Source organism: Astatotilapia calliptera, chromosome 10, assembly GCF_900246225.1.
Source record: "Astatotilapia calliptera chromosome 10, fAstCal1.2, whole genome shotgun sequence".
Lineage (NCBI taxonomy): Eukaryota > Metazoa > Chordata > Actinopteri > Cichliformes > Cichlidae > Astatotilapia > Astatotilapia calliptera.
In genome coordinates, this window is record NC_039311.1 from 29,400,666 (window position 1) to 29,414,515 (window position 13,850).

The window sequence follows — 13,850 nt, forward strand, 5'->3', positions numbered from 1 at the left end:
ATAATTCAGTCGAAAGAATAAAAGTGTATTGCAGGAGTGTGGATGGTAACAACGGGGAAAAAACGCAGAGCATTGTGCGCATTCATATGAACCTTTCCGTGCAGACTTCAGTGCATTCGTGTGAAGTAAGGAACATAAAGTTGTGACTGATGATTATTTATTGTAACGCAGGTTGGTCGGTGAAATATGCTGCAAACTTCTTAGCTGTAAACAGTGAGCAGGCCAGGAGAGCTTTTATGGAATACTTGTACCCGTGCTGCAGGAGGGTGACACCTCCTGATTTATGGCTGTATTTAGATAAGACGCCGCCGTAAATGGTTTCTAAATAGCGTCAAGGTCATGTAATGTAATGGGATAATGTTTTTAGGCGATGGCGATAAGATGATGTGTTTGGTGGGCGAGGAGCTGCGCGAGGAAGAGGAAAAAAAAATGATAAAGCCAGTGCAGGCCTTCTCCTTCAGGTATGACGCGGACAGGCCGCTGATTCTGTGCGCCAAAAGTAGCACAAAAAAGAAAAATCCTCAAACGGGTCATTTACACTTCTCATTACTCTCTGACATTCACGTCATGTTATTATTGGAAAATAAGACGTGGATAAAAATCTGGTCAGGCCTTTTCACTCTGATAAAAATAGTTCTAAACTTTGACATGTGACATAAGAAAATGGCCATTACGCCTTAAAGAAAATATTTTTAAAACCCTTAGATAATCTTTAAAGAAGGACCGAAAAAGAAAAATAATTTCATGTTTTTAAAGCAACTAAATTGGTGAGCACACCGGGGTAAAAACGGATAAAATGATATCAATTTTAAATTTTAGGCATAGTTCTACCTTTTTTATTAGCCCATTCTTTTAAATGTTTAGCTGAACAAAAAGATAAAGTCTGCTTTGGATTATTTGGGATTATCATTAAAAACAGTCGAATTGTCTGAATTTCTGAGTTGGCAAATCTTATTTATTTTTATTTTTGAAATTTATACACACGTCTTTAAAAATTTACATTTTATATATATATATTTATTTAAATCTCTGACTCCATGTATTCCAACCTGCAGTTGTTAATTCAAATATAAATGTAGATAATACAGTGCTGCTGCAAATCAGTGGCAGAAATGATTAAGCGTGTATGCCTTAAGAGATGTCAGTGCGTAAAGTTCGTGCGTAAACGCTTTCCAAAAGTAAAACAAGACTTTGAATCCTACAAAGATTTACAGATTTACAAAGTAGCTACTTTCTGCTGCAACATTTTCGGATAGCCGATAGTTGCTCCTTGTGCAGGGTCTTGAAATTGTGGTGCATGTTTTCAGAAGCCTATCCAGACTCTCCTCCCATCCTGGGCGCTGCCCTCCATTGGCTGACTCCTTTTCACGCAGATATCCAAGTCATATAAACCTGGGGCCTCACACCTTCACCAGGGTCAAATTTCTTGGTCAAGTCAGAGCTGCCTCGTTTGGAAACGATTTCAAGAAGGAAAAGCAAGTGGAGCCCTGCTCATCGCCGACATTTCTTCTGTGGAATTTAAAACGTTTTTCTCGGCCTGGGCTGAAGCCGCGTTCAGAATGAATACGATGTGAAGGTGGTGGTTGTTTTTGTTTGACTTGTTAATAAATCCAGAGGAAGACGTATTTAAATCTTGAATGATTTCTTTTGGCTGCGGATCCCCGAGCAAAGATCGTTTTGGGGCGGCAGCAGAGAGAGGCCGAAGGGAAACACGGCAACGACCATATTTGCAATCCCGCTCAGCATGAACCTCATCGGGGGTTACCAGCATCACCACCACCTGATGCACGAACCCTTCCCTTTCGTCCAGCGGTGTCATCAGGATGCACCGTACTTCCAGAGCTGGGTGGTGAACCACGGCGAAGTGCCCCCTGATTTCCAGATTCAGGCGCCCTACCCAGCTGCGGAGCTGGGAGCGCCCGGAACGACGCACGATGCCCGGCTGGAAGGGCTCCAGGCCGGGATGGGAAAGAGGAGAGCGTCGGGGCCGAAGAAGGAACGCCGGAGGACGGAAAGCATCAACACAGCTTTCGCCGAACTCAGGGAGTGCATCCCCAACGTGCCGGCGGACACAAAACTGTCAAAAATCAAAACTTTACGCCTGGCGACCAGTTACATCGCTTATCTGATGGACGTCCTGGCCAAAGACTCCGGGGAGACGGAGGGCTTTAAGGCCGAAATTAAGAAATTTGAAAACCGGGATTTGAAACGAAAACGGGAGCTGGTAAGTTACGAGTGTCGAAGTGAAATGCAACCCAACCCAAAGCATTTTTCTGGGATTCGGTAACATGTTAGTCAGTGTAAAAGCAGCTGTAGGCCTGAAAATGATGAATGCTTCAGCATGACCTTTCGGATTGAAGTACCGTTAATGTTTAACCTGCAACCAAAGCCTTTATATCGCTTTATAATTATATCATTTTATTTAATCTCATTTTTCCTTCAAATAATTCCCAGTTATGAGTCCCAGTTGAAATATCGGCCAAATTATATTTTAAACTAACCTAACAAACAATAAAAAAAAAACAACATTTAACAGTTTGTGCCTGTAAACATTTATGACGTGTTAATTATAGTGAATGCATAATGTTTTCTAACAGTTTCTAATTGTAGATTTAGACTCAGATATTTAGGCTTGAATATGTGCAGGCCTAAAATATTGACATGAATAACAAGCTATTATTAATTATTAATAACAGTTATTATTATTTGTTATTAATTATATAGCTCCTAATCATAGCCGACGAAAAGTAAATGTCCTTTCCTTATTAGATATGCAATAAAATTCTGTTTTAGACAAATGATAAAGTCTTTATCGTTTCTATGTATTTAAAAGATTACTAGTCAATATTGGGGTACGTGACAGGCAATGCCTGATGCTCCGACCCAGGAGCTGACTTACTGTCAATTAGTGAAATCCTGTTATGTCATCGCCCTGAATGCGTCACTAAAACCTCCAGTTTTCTTCAGATTACACGAGGACAAACTTAGACTCCAAATCCAGATTTATTTATAAAGCACATCTAAAAACAGAGTGCATCACATGACACAAAGATTGGAATACAGATAAATATGATGTGCGAAATAGCGCAAAAAGCTCAAATAAAGTAAAAGCAAAGTGGCCCTCAGCTCTCTGTCCTGCTGATTATGTTGTGGTGTTTTGGTCTCCATCCTCATTCTCATCCTCCTCCCCCTCCTCCCACAGACCGACGGCCTGCCGGAGTCCTTAGGAGCCGAGAAGAAGGTGAAAGGCCGGACTGGGTGGCCGCAGCAGGTCTGGGCTCTGGAGCTGAACCAGTGACCTCCACTTCTCAACCCGAAAAAAACTCCTCAGAGACTCTGGATTCAAATCAGATTTAAAATAAAACAAACCACTGAGTGAACCTAAGCACGTCGCTGTGGCCGTGCGGCGATGCGCAAAAAAGAGCGAACTAAAGGACAACACGGGCATAAAAGGTGGAGGGACGGTGGAGAGCTCCAGGAGAGACGTCTTCTTCTCTCGTGCTGTGGTTTCTAAGCCGATTCACAGATCCGATTGTAGGTGTTTGATATTTGTGGTATTTCTGCTTTGTTGATGTTTTCCACCCCTGCGGACCAGATGTCGCGATGGAAGGTGTCAAAAACACATCTGTCTCCCCTTAAATGTGTGTTTACCTGACGTTGTCTTCCCAGTTAAAGGAAATGAAGCAAAAAATAAATAAATTATAAGAAGGTGGAAGAAGTCTTCAGTATGAAGCCATTTAAATTTAGATATGTTTTTTTTTCAGATCAGAGACACCGGTTTATTTCTCAGTGTTAATAATTTATAGAGTTTTGTTAAACCAGGAAGCAGTTATAAATTTCAGTTTTGTGCGTGTTGGCGTATTTTTTCTTCCTTTTTTCTTAAAAAATTAATATTTCATTTCTTACCCTAAACTTACTGTACTTAATTTACTTAATGCTGACACAAAAACGTGTACAAAATAGGAATAATTTACATGTCAAAAATAAAATTAAAATGTTAACTTTTAAATCATGGATCGAGTAAGTACTAAAAAAAAACGGACGATTTTTATAGATGTCTGGCTTCTAAAGATACAATCAAATAAACGGAAGCCGGAAGAAACACATCATGAAAGGGGGGACACGTTTTTGTTTATCACTGTTCCATCCCGCTGTATTATTTCATTTTCAGGTATTTTCGTCCACAGTAGGTTTTCCCAGCTCAATTATCTCCCAACAGACCCTCTGTGTGTGTGCGCGTGAACTCTCCGGGCTGTTGTTTCGCGTAGGAATCGTATTGAATTTACTGAATCTACCTCAAATACTCTACACGATGTCACTGTCCGCTGGGAGAAGACACCGACTGTTCAGTTACCGCAACTTTATTCACTCCGTCATGTAAAACTTAAAAAACAAAACAAAATCAAAAGACCCAATAGGATAAAAGTTTATTAATGTGCGCAGTGGTGATGGAAATGTGCATTAGATGTGAAATTATATATATATAGTTCCGTAAATAAATGATTATTTTAAGACACTAGCTGTGTTTGGTGAAAGTGTTTTTTTTCCCCATCATGTTTAAAATTATTATTATTATCATTATTATTATTGTTGTTACGTAATTTTTTTAGCCATGTAGGTGTTGGTCCCAAGTAAGAAAAAAAAACAACGAAAAACCAAAGAAACCTAAATCTTGATATGGACAATAAAGTTTTTTTTTCGAACAGCAGGAATTTTTTTTTCCTTTATTTAAAATTTAATATTTCTAATTCCTTTTTTAAATTCTTACTTTTACTCATTTTCTTCCCAACTGAGTTTGTTTCACCAACACAAGTTATATGTAGACCCACATCTAAATGATCCATTTGTTAATAGTTTTCTGGTATGTTTTAAATCTACATATAATTTGAAATAACATAAAAAGCGCTATCGTGTTAACCGGATGCTGTTCAACAAATTCATTACTTTGAAAATGTAACGCTGTCCTTATCCTTTAAATAATTTCCACAGGTTGACAGTCTGCTGTTCTCCACAGTTCCCTTCATATTATTTATTTATTTATCATTCTTTTGCAAAAAGCTAAATAAAAGAACAGCGTGAAGTAAGTGTTGTTTCCAAATGTAAGAAAAAAAAAAAATCAATGGACTGCAGTCGCGCTACAGTAGCAACAGTGACGCCTTGTGGTCGATGGGCGTCATTGTAAAAATACAGCATGAGGAAACTGCAACTTTCAACCAAGTAAAAGAAAACGTTTTCTTCATCTTTAAATATAGTGTGGAGGAAAACATGTAGGACAAAGTCAAGGCCTCTGAATCTCCAGTGTATTTCGTTTAAAAAAATAAAAAATAAAAATACAGTGCCAATCTGTTAGAAAGCATTAAATGAAGAGCTCCAATACAGTTTAAACATCAGTCCTAATAAACTTAAAATACTTTGATGCTAAAGTACTATAAGAACTTATCATATAGGATCATACATTAAACCACTGAAGCATAATGTGTATATAACTTTATTTAAAAATATTATCTCCAGCTGTCCAGCGATGCATTACTTACATGTTCTGCTTCATCTTTAGTGACAGAGCATAAGGTATTTCTAGATTGTACTTTTTAAAATAAGTGGCATGGAGTACAAAGTATAATCTTTACATAGAAAACACTTAAAGCACATCGCTGGTTCTATTGTATAATTAGTCTGGTGTTATTGACCTCTGGTCACAACATGTTAAAAGAGCAGAGATGAGGCTTTTTCTTCTTCCTGTACAATACATTTATTTATATTAATAGGAGCAACAAGCAGTCATACTTAAATATGTTTCTTTTTCCTAATACAACAATTAGGTTAACGTGGCATGACCTACACATTAATAAAGATGGATGTTACCTACATGACACTAACAAACCTACAAGCAAAATTTAAAATGTGACACTTAAAAAAAGAGAGCGAGGGAGAGAGAAAAGGACAAATCTGACACAAATCGTGCGCACAATTATCCAAAGTGCACATACGATCCGTGCCTCCGCCACCATAAAAGACAAAGAGGATGTGTCTGTAAAACAGCAAAGATGTCCGTCACCTGGAGGTTGCAGCAGTGCTTTAAAAATTTTTAAATAAACTTATAGGTCGTCAGCAGCGCGTTTGCTTTATCACATTAAGTGTTTTTAAACACATCAACAGGTGGTTAACGGTGGCTAGCAACCCAACAGCTCCCACTCATTTCCCATCACTTCAGGCAGCTTAAAAAAAAAAAAAAAAAAACAGAAGGGAAAAAAAAGGAACTGAACAAAAGTTAAAAAAATTAAACAAAAAGCCAAACGTATTATTTCTTCTGCTTTAAATGTAAATAACTGAGTCTATACAGAGAAAAAACATGTTGCTGTTTGATGCCATTTTACTGCCAAATGAATTGTGCTGGACTGAAGCAGCAGCAGCAGGTTCACCACTATGAAAAGGTTTGTTTTAAGTTTTTAAAATTTTAAATCTCACCCGCCGATACGGAAGAAGGGCATCCACATGTAACACATATTCAAAATTGTGAATAAAAGAAGAACATTAATTTTTTTCTCCCACTTTCACCAGGCTAACCTGTCAGCCCACTTTGGAGGAATGAAATTAAGAGCAGAGATTTTATCCGCTGTAAACACCGTCGGATGGCAGCACAATACAGCCCGACTATTCATGCGAAACAGCTTTCACTTAATGTGGAAGGAAAAAAGAAAATAGAAATGATATATGCAACCAGACACAACCTTTGAACAACTTGTGGAATTAAGGCTGAACTAAAGCTTACTTAAACTTAAACTGGGTTACAGAAATAAAGAAATCAGCATGTGTATGTTCACAGGTTCAAAAGAAAAAGAAAAAAAAAGAAACCACTAACAAATAGACTGAGTCACAACGTATCACATCCTTACTCGGTTCTTCTTCCTTTAATGTTTTACACAACATTTATAATCATTATCTTCACCATTTGCAGCTTTTAAAGAGTGAACCTGAGCCTTAATGTTCTGGATGTGACTTCAGACCAGGGTGGCATTTCTTTTCCAACAGTCACGTATGAAGAAAGAGGGAAAAATCCCACTTATCATCGCATCATTCAGCTCCATCTCGCAGTCCCGTTTGGCACAAGCATTCCTCACTGTGAGCGTGTTTAACAGTCAACTTGGCAAAGAAAACCAAAATTACCAAAAGTTGTTTTGTTATTTTTTTGACTCTTAAGGCAGGATACTGCATTCAGCTGAGTCGCTTGAGTCGGACGCTGTTCTTTTGTACATATAGACACAGTTGTGTTACAGTATGACGACATAAAACTCTGCAGAGTGAGTCCTTGTAATCAGCAGTCTTTATGGTCCTGGCTTTCGTAAATCAGGGAATACCTTGGAGAGGGCAAAGTCAAAAGGGAGAGACTGGATTTCTGTGAAGAGGGCCAAAAAGCCAAAATGAACTCATCTCACCCTGGATTTCTGTTTTGAGTCCTTTAAGGACAACAGCAGTTCGTGTCCTGTTCTCAGAGGGGAGCAGGAGGGTGCAGAGGAGCCGTTACTGAAGTCCAGGTTTTGTCTGTAGCTACAGTTGTTGTTGTTGTGGTTGTAGCTGCCGCTGTGATTGTTGTGGGGGAAGTTTAGTCCAGGGGTTTGCCACCGTCCCCTTTCTGGTCCAAGCGGCTCTTGCTGCTCTTCACCATGTAAATAAAGTAGGTCAGCGTCTCCTTCTCGTTCACTGGAATATTCCGGAAGTGACGGCTCACCGTCTGCAGAAGGGAGAGAAAGAGGGAAGCGGTTAAAAGAAAAGCGATATACATCGTTTGTTTCAGGGTTGGTAAGCGAAAAGACTGAGACTGCATACCTGACTGCTGAAATCTTCCTTCACACCATTAAATTAAATCCCCAGAAAGAAATCTGGATCCAGATTAGTTTGCGATATTTGTAAATGAGAACATGGCGACACGGTTTCTCATTTTTCTGCAATTGTGAAAAATTTAACTTTTCCATATCTCGCACTGGTTTCCCTAGAGCCAGATTTGGAGAAACTTTAAAAGTTGATCACTTCTAAGTTGGCCCCTCCTCTGATATGATGTTTATATGAGTCAGTCACATGATAATGAGCAGCTTTTTTGGGAGTTATTATTTGAGAAATGCTCCATTGTTGTCCAAAAAATGAGAGCGACTTTCATACTTCTTTAAAAAGCAACCCCGTGATTCCTCTTAATCAGCTTTGACTAATAAGTTGTTTAAAACTATGTAAACACACCTCTTACAAACATTGTAGGTGCCCTCTGGACACCTACAATCCTTGCTTTAAGAAGAGTTGGTGCTTTTAACCTCTTCTTGGTTATTCATTTGCACAGAGGGCCAAGTGATGCATCAATCAAAAGCAAATGGAGTTGAATTTATAGCTCAGGGAACAAAAACATTTTACAGAGTGAAAACAACACTACAGTACAAAGCTGGCTCCAGTGAATTTATAATTACTGGAAATAGTCCTTGCGGTGTCTGCACTGAAAGTGTCGATCACCAAAAGCACCGGGCCTAAACTAAACACTGAAAAATAGCCATTTGTGTTCTTTACCTCGACTTTTACAGAGCCAAACATCCTCTGCACAGCCTCTCACATTGCTATGGTTCTCCTGAACACGGCTGAACACAGGACAGCTGTAACTGGTTGTGGGGCTGTTGACTGGTGTTTTATTAATGATGTGGTAGGCTCATTAATAGGAGGGTTTGAATGTGACTAAAAGCCTGGGGAAACATCCAACTTACAGCCCAGTTTGATTTCATTCATTCCCACTGTTAGCCCAACACCACATGCGACCCCAGCTGACCCCATCTCAGGATGACCGGGAGCGCAAAGCACAGAAGGTAATTATAAGGACGAGGGCGGAGCTGGCTGCACCGAGTCCACCTGTCGATTTGGGAAATCAGTCTAACAATTTGCCATTACAGCTGAATGGGAGCGCCAACACTTCCTATATCACAGCAGCATACACTAATGAGAGCAGCTCAGTGATCAACATTCCCAAAGAAAATAAAAAAAAAAGAAAAATTAGTGAGATGTACTGGATTAAAAAACACAAATCCACTCTCACGGTAGTCTCCCTGATGAAAGAGTTAGGGTACAAAACACCCTAAATGAAAAGCAGCATCTGCTGTTACCTCTGCCAGCTGGGCCTTGTTGAGGCCGGGCCTGGTCTGGAGCTTGTAGTGTCGCTTGTAGCGTCTCAACGTGTTCACTTGCAGCTGGAAAAGGTCCACCTGAAATCACCAAGAGAAGCAGGGACTCAGTGAGTGGGTTCAAAGTGATGAGCTTTTTGGGGGTTTTTTTTAATCTTGCTTTCCATGGTTTATGCAAGGCTCCCAGTGGCTTCTGCCTCTTTTTCAGCTTTTAAAGGAGCTGAAACTTTAATGATGCACAGAGAGAAAGTGGGTCAATGCAGCATGAAAATACATGAAAACAAGTAAATCCAGAACAGATTTATTTTTCTTAAAGAAGGAAATTGTGGCAATCCAAACGTGGTCTGAGCTTAGTGCTGCCTTCTCAAATATGGCTGCACTGGGGAACAGAGAAACATCCACTGTGGGGTTTCAAGCAGTTTAAATGTATCATTACAGGCCACGAGGAGTGCTGTTGAGCACAATGAGAGGGGACTAACTGTGAACCCACAGCTCTCATTACACAACCCAAAAGTTAATACAGGATAAATATTACCCATCCACACCAAGAAAGCTCCACCCACACAGTGACATGGAATCAGGTGAGGCAAAGAAAAAGACTTAGGTGTTTTTACTCAGAGAGAAATAACGTTTGTTTAAAGGTTCACTTTAAATCTGCTGCACAAACATTAACGAGCCATATGTAAGCATTTAATTTTGCTTAACAGAAGTGATTCTTTTTTCAATTATAACTTTAAAAAGTTACTATATATTGTATGTGCTTCTGACAAAAAGTAACACATTGTAAACAATATAGTGACATACACAAAGCCACTTGAATCTTAATGAAAACAGTGATACTAATTTGTAGTCACACCATCCAGTCTTATGTGAGTGATTAACACATTCACCTTAGATGGCAATCTTTGGTTTGAGAGACAAACAGAGGCTCAGGGGAGCTAGCATACTCCTGCCAATCCCTTCCACTCTCTAACTGATGCCTAAAAAACTGGGAGTTTATAAACAATATTAAAGGGCTGCCTGCTTGCAAAGCAGGAAGAATTGCTGCAAACACAGAGGGCAATGTTCCTAAAGTATGCAAAGCAACATCTGGATAAACCAGAGTTCTTCTGGAGACGAATGTTGATGTGGATAAATTATAACTGAGGGTTTTTTTTTTTTTTTTTTAAATCAAGCTTAGAATGTTTACGATGTATACATCAGTTCTGCAAAGTCAGTAAAGAAAGTGAAAACTAGTGCAGGGAAATCATCCAAAGCATTCCTCAAAGTTCACCATGGACTGCTTAGAGAAACAAAACAAGCCAAGCTTTTAAACATGAGGTACGTGGAAAACATCGAAAGCAAGGAAAGAAACTTGAATACTTGGACAACAGAGCTTCAGCATCATTATAATGATTAACGTTTCACTCCCTGTTACCTCGGGCACCTCCACATCATGATCTGGGGATTCCCCTCCATCATCGCTGGTCTTCCTCTTCCTCTTGTTGCGAACACTCTGAATGAAATTCTTGTGAAAGTCACAGATGTAGAGATGTCGCACCTGTGGGAACAGATGGGAGAATTCCATTAATGCAAAGCTTTAGGTTCACCAGTCTCACTGGTCATTTCCAGATTGTTTAATACAGTTTTTCAAAATCATTCTCAAGCTTCTGCTTTAATGTCAACCAAAACAACACTTCTGTTTTTGCTGTTCTACTTTAAACCTCTTGTTTGCAGCCACGCAGAAATCATCCAAAATGTGTCACTCAAAACAGGAAGTGTCTCATTAAAGACCTCCACACTGAAACTGTGACTCTACGCTCTGCTCGTCTTCCATGTGTTGTCTCAGCTGAAAGCCTCTAATGCAACAATCCCTGTATCTCTGTGTGATCATAAGCACGTAACTCCTCAAGGCCACACTTTCACTGTATGACGTGTCACTCGAGTCCCTGCATGTCATGAATAAACTAGGAGAGTTAACACACGAACACAAACGAATAGAAGCTCATTCCCTGAGCTGACACGTGGGTGTAACAAATCACCAACATGCCCACGGCCACCACTTTGTAGGAAACACACAGGACACAAACGAGAGTGGACACAATGAGGAGCAAAGCATGCAGAGTGGCTTAATGCAGCAACAACAGACACCTGTACACTCGTGGATATGACACTGCTGTGCATAACGGGGCAAAACTGGGGCCCGTAGGTTCTTCTTAATCTTTTTCAGTGTTGTGGACAAACTGCACAGCAGATCACACAAGGACGCTATGTAAACCTGCCATATGTTTGTGTTATTCAGCAGCTGCTGTAATGCGAACACTATTCATGAGCTGCTCATTCGCCAACTGTTTGAACCAAAGTGTTTCTCAAAGCGTGAGGGAATCTGACTAAAAGGAAGAATATACACAATCTCATTTCTGTAATGAAAATAAAAGAGTTTGCCATTGTTATTACTGGAATTTCGCTTTGATCCAGATTTGCTGTTTTTGTTAATAACTGATAAAACTTTCTCCAGCTTTTAAAGTGGGGCATACTCAAAAGCTTGTCTGCGTTCTCTTCAAATGTGCCAATCTGCTGATTTTCTCCGTTTTGTCACTCTGTTAGATAACCCTTTTTTGTTTTGTTTAAAAATGTGGCTCTGGGCTAATGAATGCTTTTGTTTTTGTTCCCAGACACAGTAAACAAAACCAGTGTTTGTGGAACTACAAGGCAGCCTGTCAGCCCCAACAATATTGAGTTTCAGTGGTCTTATTCCCAGACATCTTTGTGCAAAAAATTGACAAAACTGGGGCTGGGAACAGTTGCTGTCTCAAAGTATGAGGCCCTCACTATGGCCTGAGGCACTTTTACTTTAACATGGACCCTACAATTTTTATTGATTATCCTGGTGCTGTAACAACAATTTCCCAATAATTCCAATAAAGTATCTTCCTATAATGTCTGCTCACTCCGAGTAAAGTGCTGTCTGTTGCTAAATATAAGCAAAATATGAAAAGAGAACTTCTAAGAAAAGTCTCTGCTTCACGTCTCAACAAGTGTCTCTCTCACTGTGGGCTCACACAGACCACGTGATAACTGCTGGCACAATCAGCTGTAATAAATGCGTATCAGACAGCGCGTGCCATTAAATAACTGCCATAAAAGAAGTCAAGTCGCTGCAAAGCTCTTCAGCAGACACACGGTAGCGATGCGGTGTGGAGTTTAACTTTAACAATTGTCGACAGCCGGCATTAAAACTCGACTGTTGCTATAACTGGACTGACATTTAGCAACTCGTTAAGCTTCCCTGGCAACAGCCATTTTATGAGCAGCGGCGGGGGCGTGTTGGAGAAAACTGTTGCGACGACAGAAAGCTCTGAGTTCGGGACACTGCTATCCCACACGACGCTCAAGTAACGAGCACAGCTAACGTTAGCATGACAGCTAAATCTCTCAGCAAGCAGGACCACCACAGTCTGCTAACTTTACCTCCAGCAGGACCGGAAAGCTCTATGGTCACAATAACTGACGCTAACCGGCTAACTAGCATTAGCTGACAGCTGTTCAGATTCCACTAACTTTCAGCCACCCCCGCACTCTGTTCAAGACTTTAAAATACGCAATAACATGCTTTGTCTTACACTCTTGTCGATGTCCAGTTTGAGCTTCTTCTGTGATATGCTCTTCTGGATTCTCTTGCTGAAGGAGGCGTTTCCAGCAGACCGGCCGCAGCGTTCTCCGTCCTCGATCAGGCAGCAGCTCTGACCGTAAAACGGCGGAGCAGGCGGTCCATCGTGGCTATCTTCCTCTGTGCTGAACCCATTCATTCTGTACTTGTGACGATGTGCCTGCTTTAACCTCAACAATTTAAAAAAAAAAAGGAGCGCCAACAAAAAACAAACAGCGTCAGGTGGGACACTTAGTCTCCTGTTCACCCGTTGCCCTTTTATGAAAGACAATTCTGGCAACGTTAGCTAGCGAGCTACCTTGGCTAAGTGGCTACAATGTAAATTTAACAGCCCCTGATGTTTTGATGCCGACTTGTAAGTTATTTAAAAACACGATCGCTGCCATAGGTTGAAGACATATTCGTATATATCTCCGGCAGACTGGCGCCGTCAGTCTCTGCTTACACTGGCTAGCTCCTGTGCTAGCGGTGCAGCAAGGTGGATGAGCTGCCGCTGATGCAGGAATTCCTTCGGTGAGAGCGCCGCAGTTCGTCCCTGTAACCAGCCGTTGCTTCTGCGCGTACGACAACAACTCCGAGCTATAAAAACACTGGCGGCTACAGCTTTCTAACCAACTTTGACTAAATTACACATTTAACGACGTGCACCTCTAACGATTACGGCACTCTTTCGAGGAGATCCTACAATGGAACATGCTCTGTCTATGGGGCGGAAGTTCCCATACTGAGCGCCCATTGGCTCATTTCGTACAAAGGCGGGCTTAATGTACAAAAAGTGACATTTCCATTGGCTCTGACCAACTTCAATTTTGCAGCCCAGTTCTTCCTGTATCGTTCGGCGTCAGATGTTTTCTACTATGAATCGGAGTTAAAGGTGGCGTTGCTGCCAGTTAAAGGGGCTTTTGACGACACGTCACACTTTCGAAATCAGTTTTTCTTTCGTAATGTTAAAGTTTTATTGATTTTTGACGAGTCACCACTTCTATCACACGAAGTAAGTGTATGCGAAATTGAAGGGGGAACCCCACTTTCGTTAAGTCTGGCTTTGAATC

The 13,850-nt window shown here is 40.6% G+C and overlaps 2 protein-coding genes across 2 annotated transcripts; one reads left to right on the forward strand and one right to left on the reverse strand.

Moving 5' to 3' along the window:
• The first annotated feature begins 1,433 nt into the window (after nt 1-1,433).
• LOC113030600 (heart- and neural crest derivatives-expressed protein 1) lies at nt 1,434-4,519 on the forward strand. Its single transcript, XM_026182196.1, has 2 exons — nt 1,434-2,224; nt 3,203-4,519. The coding sequence occupies exons 1-2, from the start codon at nt 1,745-1,747 to the stop codon at nt 3,296-3,298; spliced, it is 576 nt and encodes a 191-aa protein (XP_026037981.1). The 5' UTR covers nt 1,434-1,744; the 3' UTR covers nt 3,299-4,519.
• A 2,374-nt stretch (nt 4,520-6,893) lies between these two features.
• sap30l (sap30-like) lies at nt 6,894-13,542 on the reverse strand. Its single transcript, XM_026182510.1, has 5 exons — nt 13,097-13,542; nt 12,752-12,968; nt 10,567-10,689; nt 9,132-9,230; nt 6,894-7,729 (listed from the first exon to the last, which is right to left on the reverse strand). Exons 2-5 carry the CDS (start codon nt 12,935-12,937, stop codon nt 7,601-7,603), a joined length of 537 nt encoding a protein of 178 aa, XP_026038295.1. The 5' UTR covers nt 12,938-12,968; nt 13,097-13,542; the 3' UTR covers nt 6,894-7,600.
• Between the last annotated feature and the right edge of the window lie 308 nt (nt 13,543-13,850).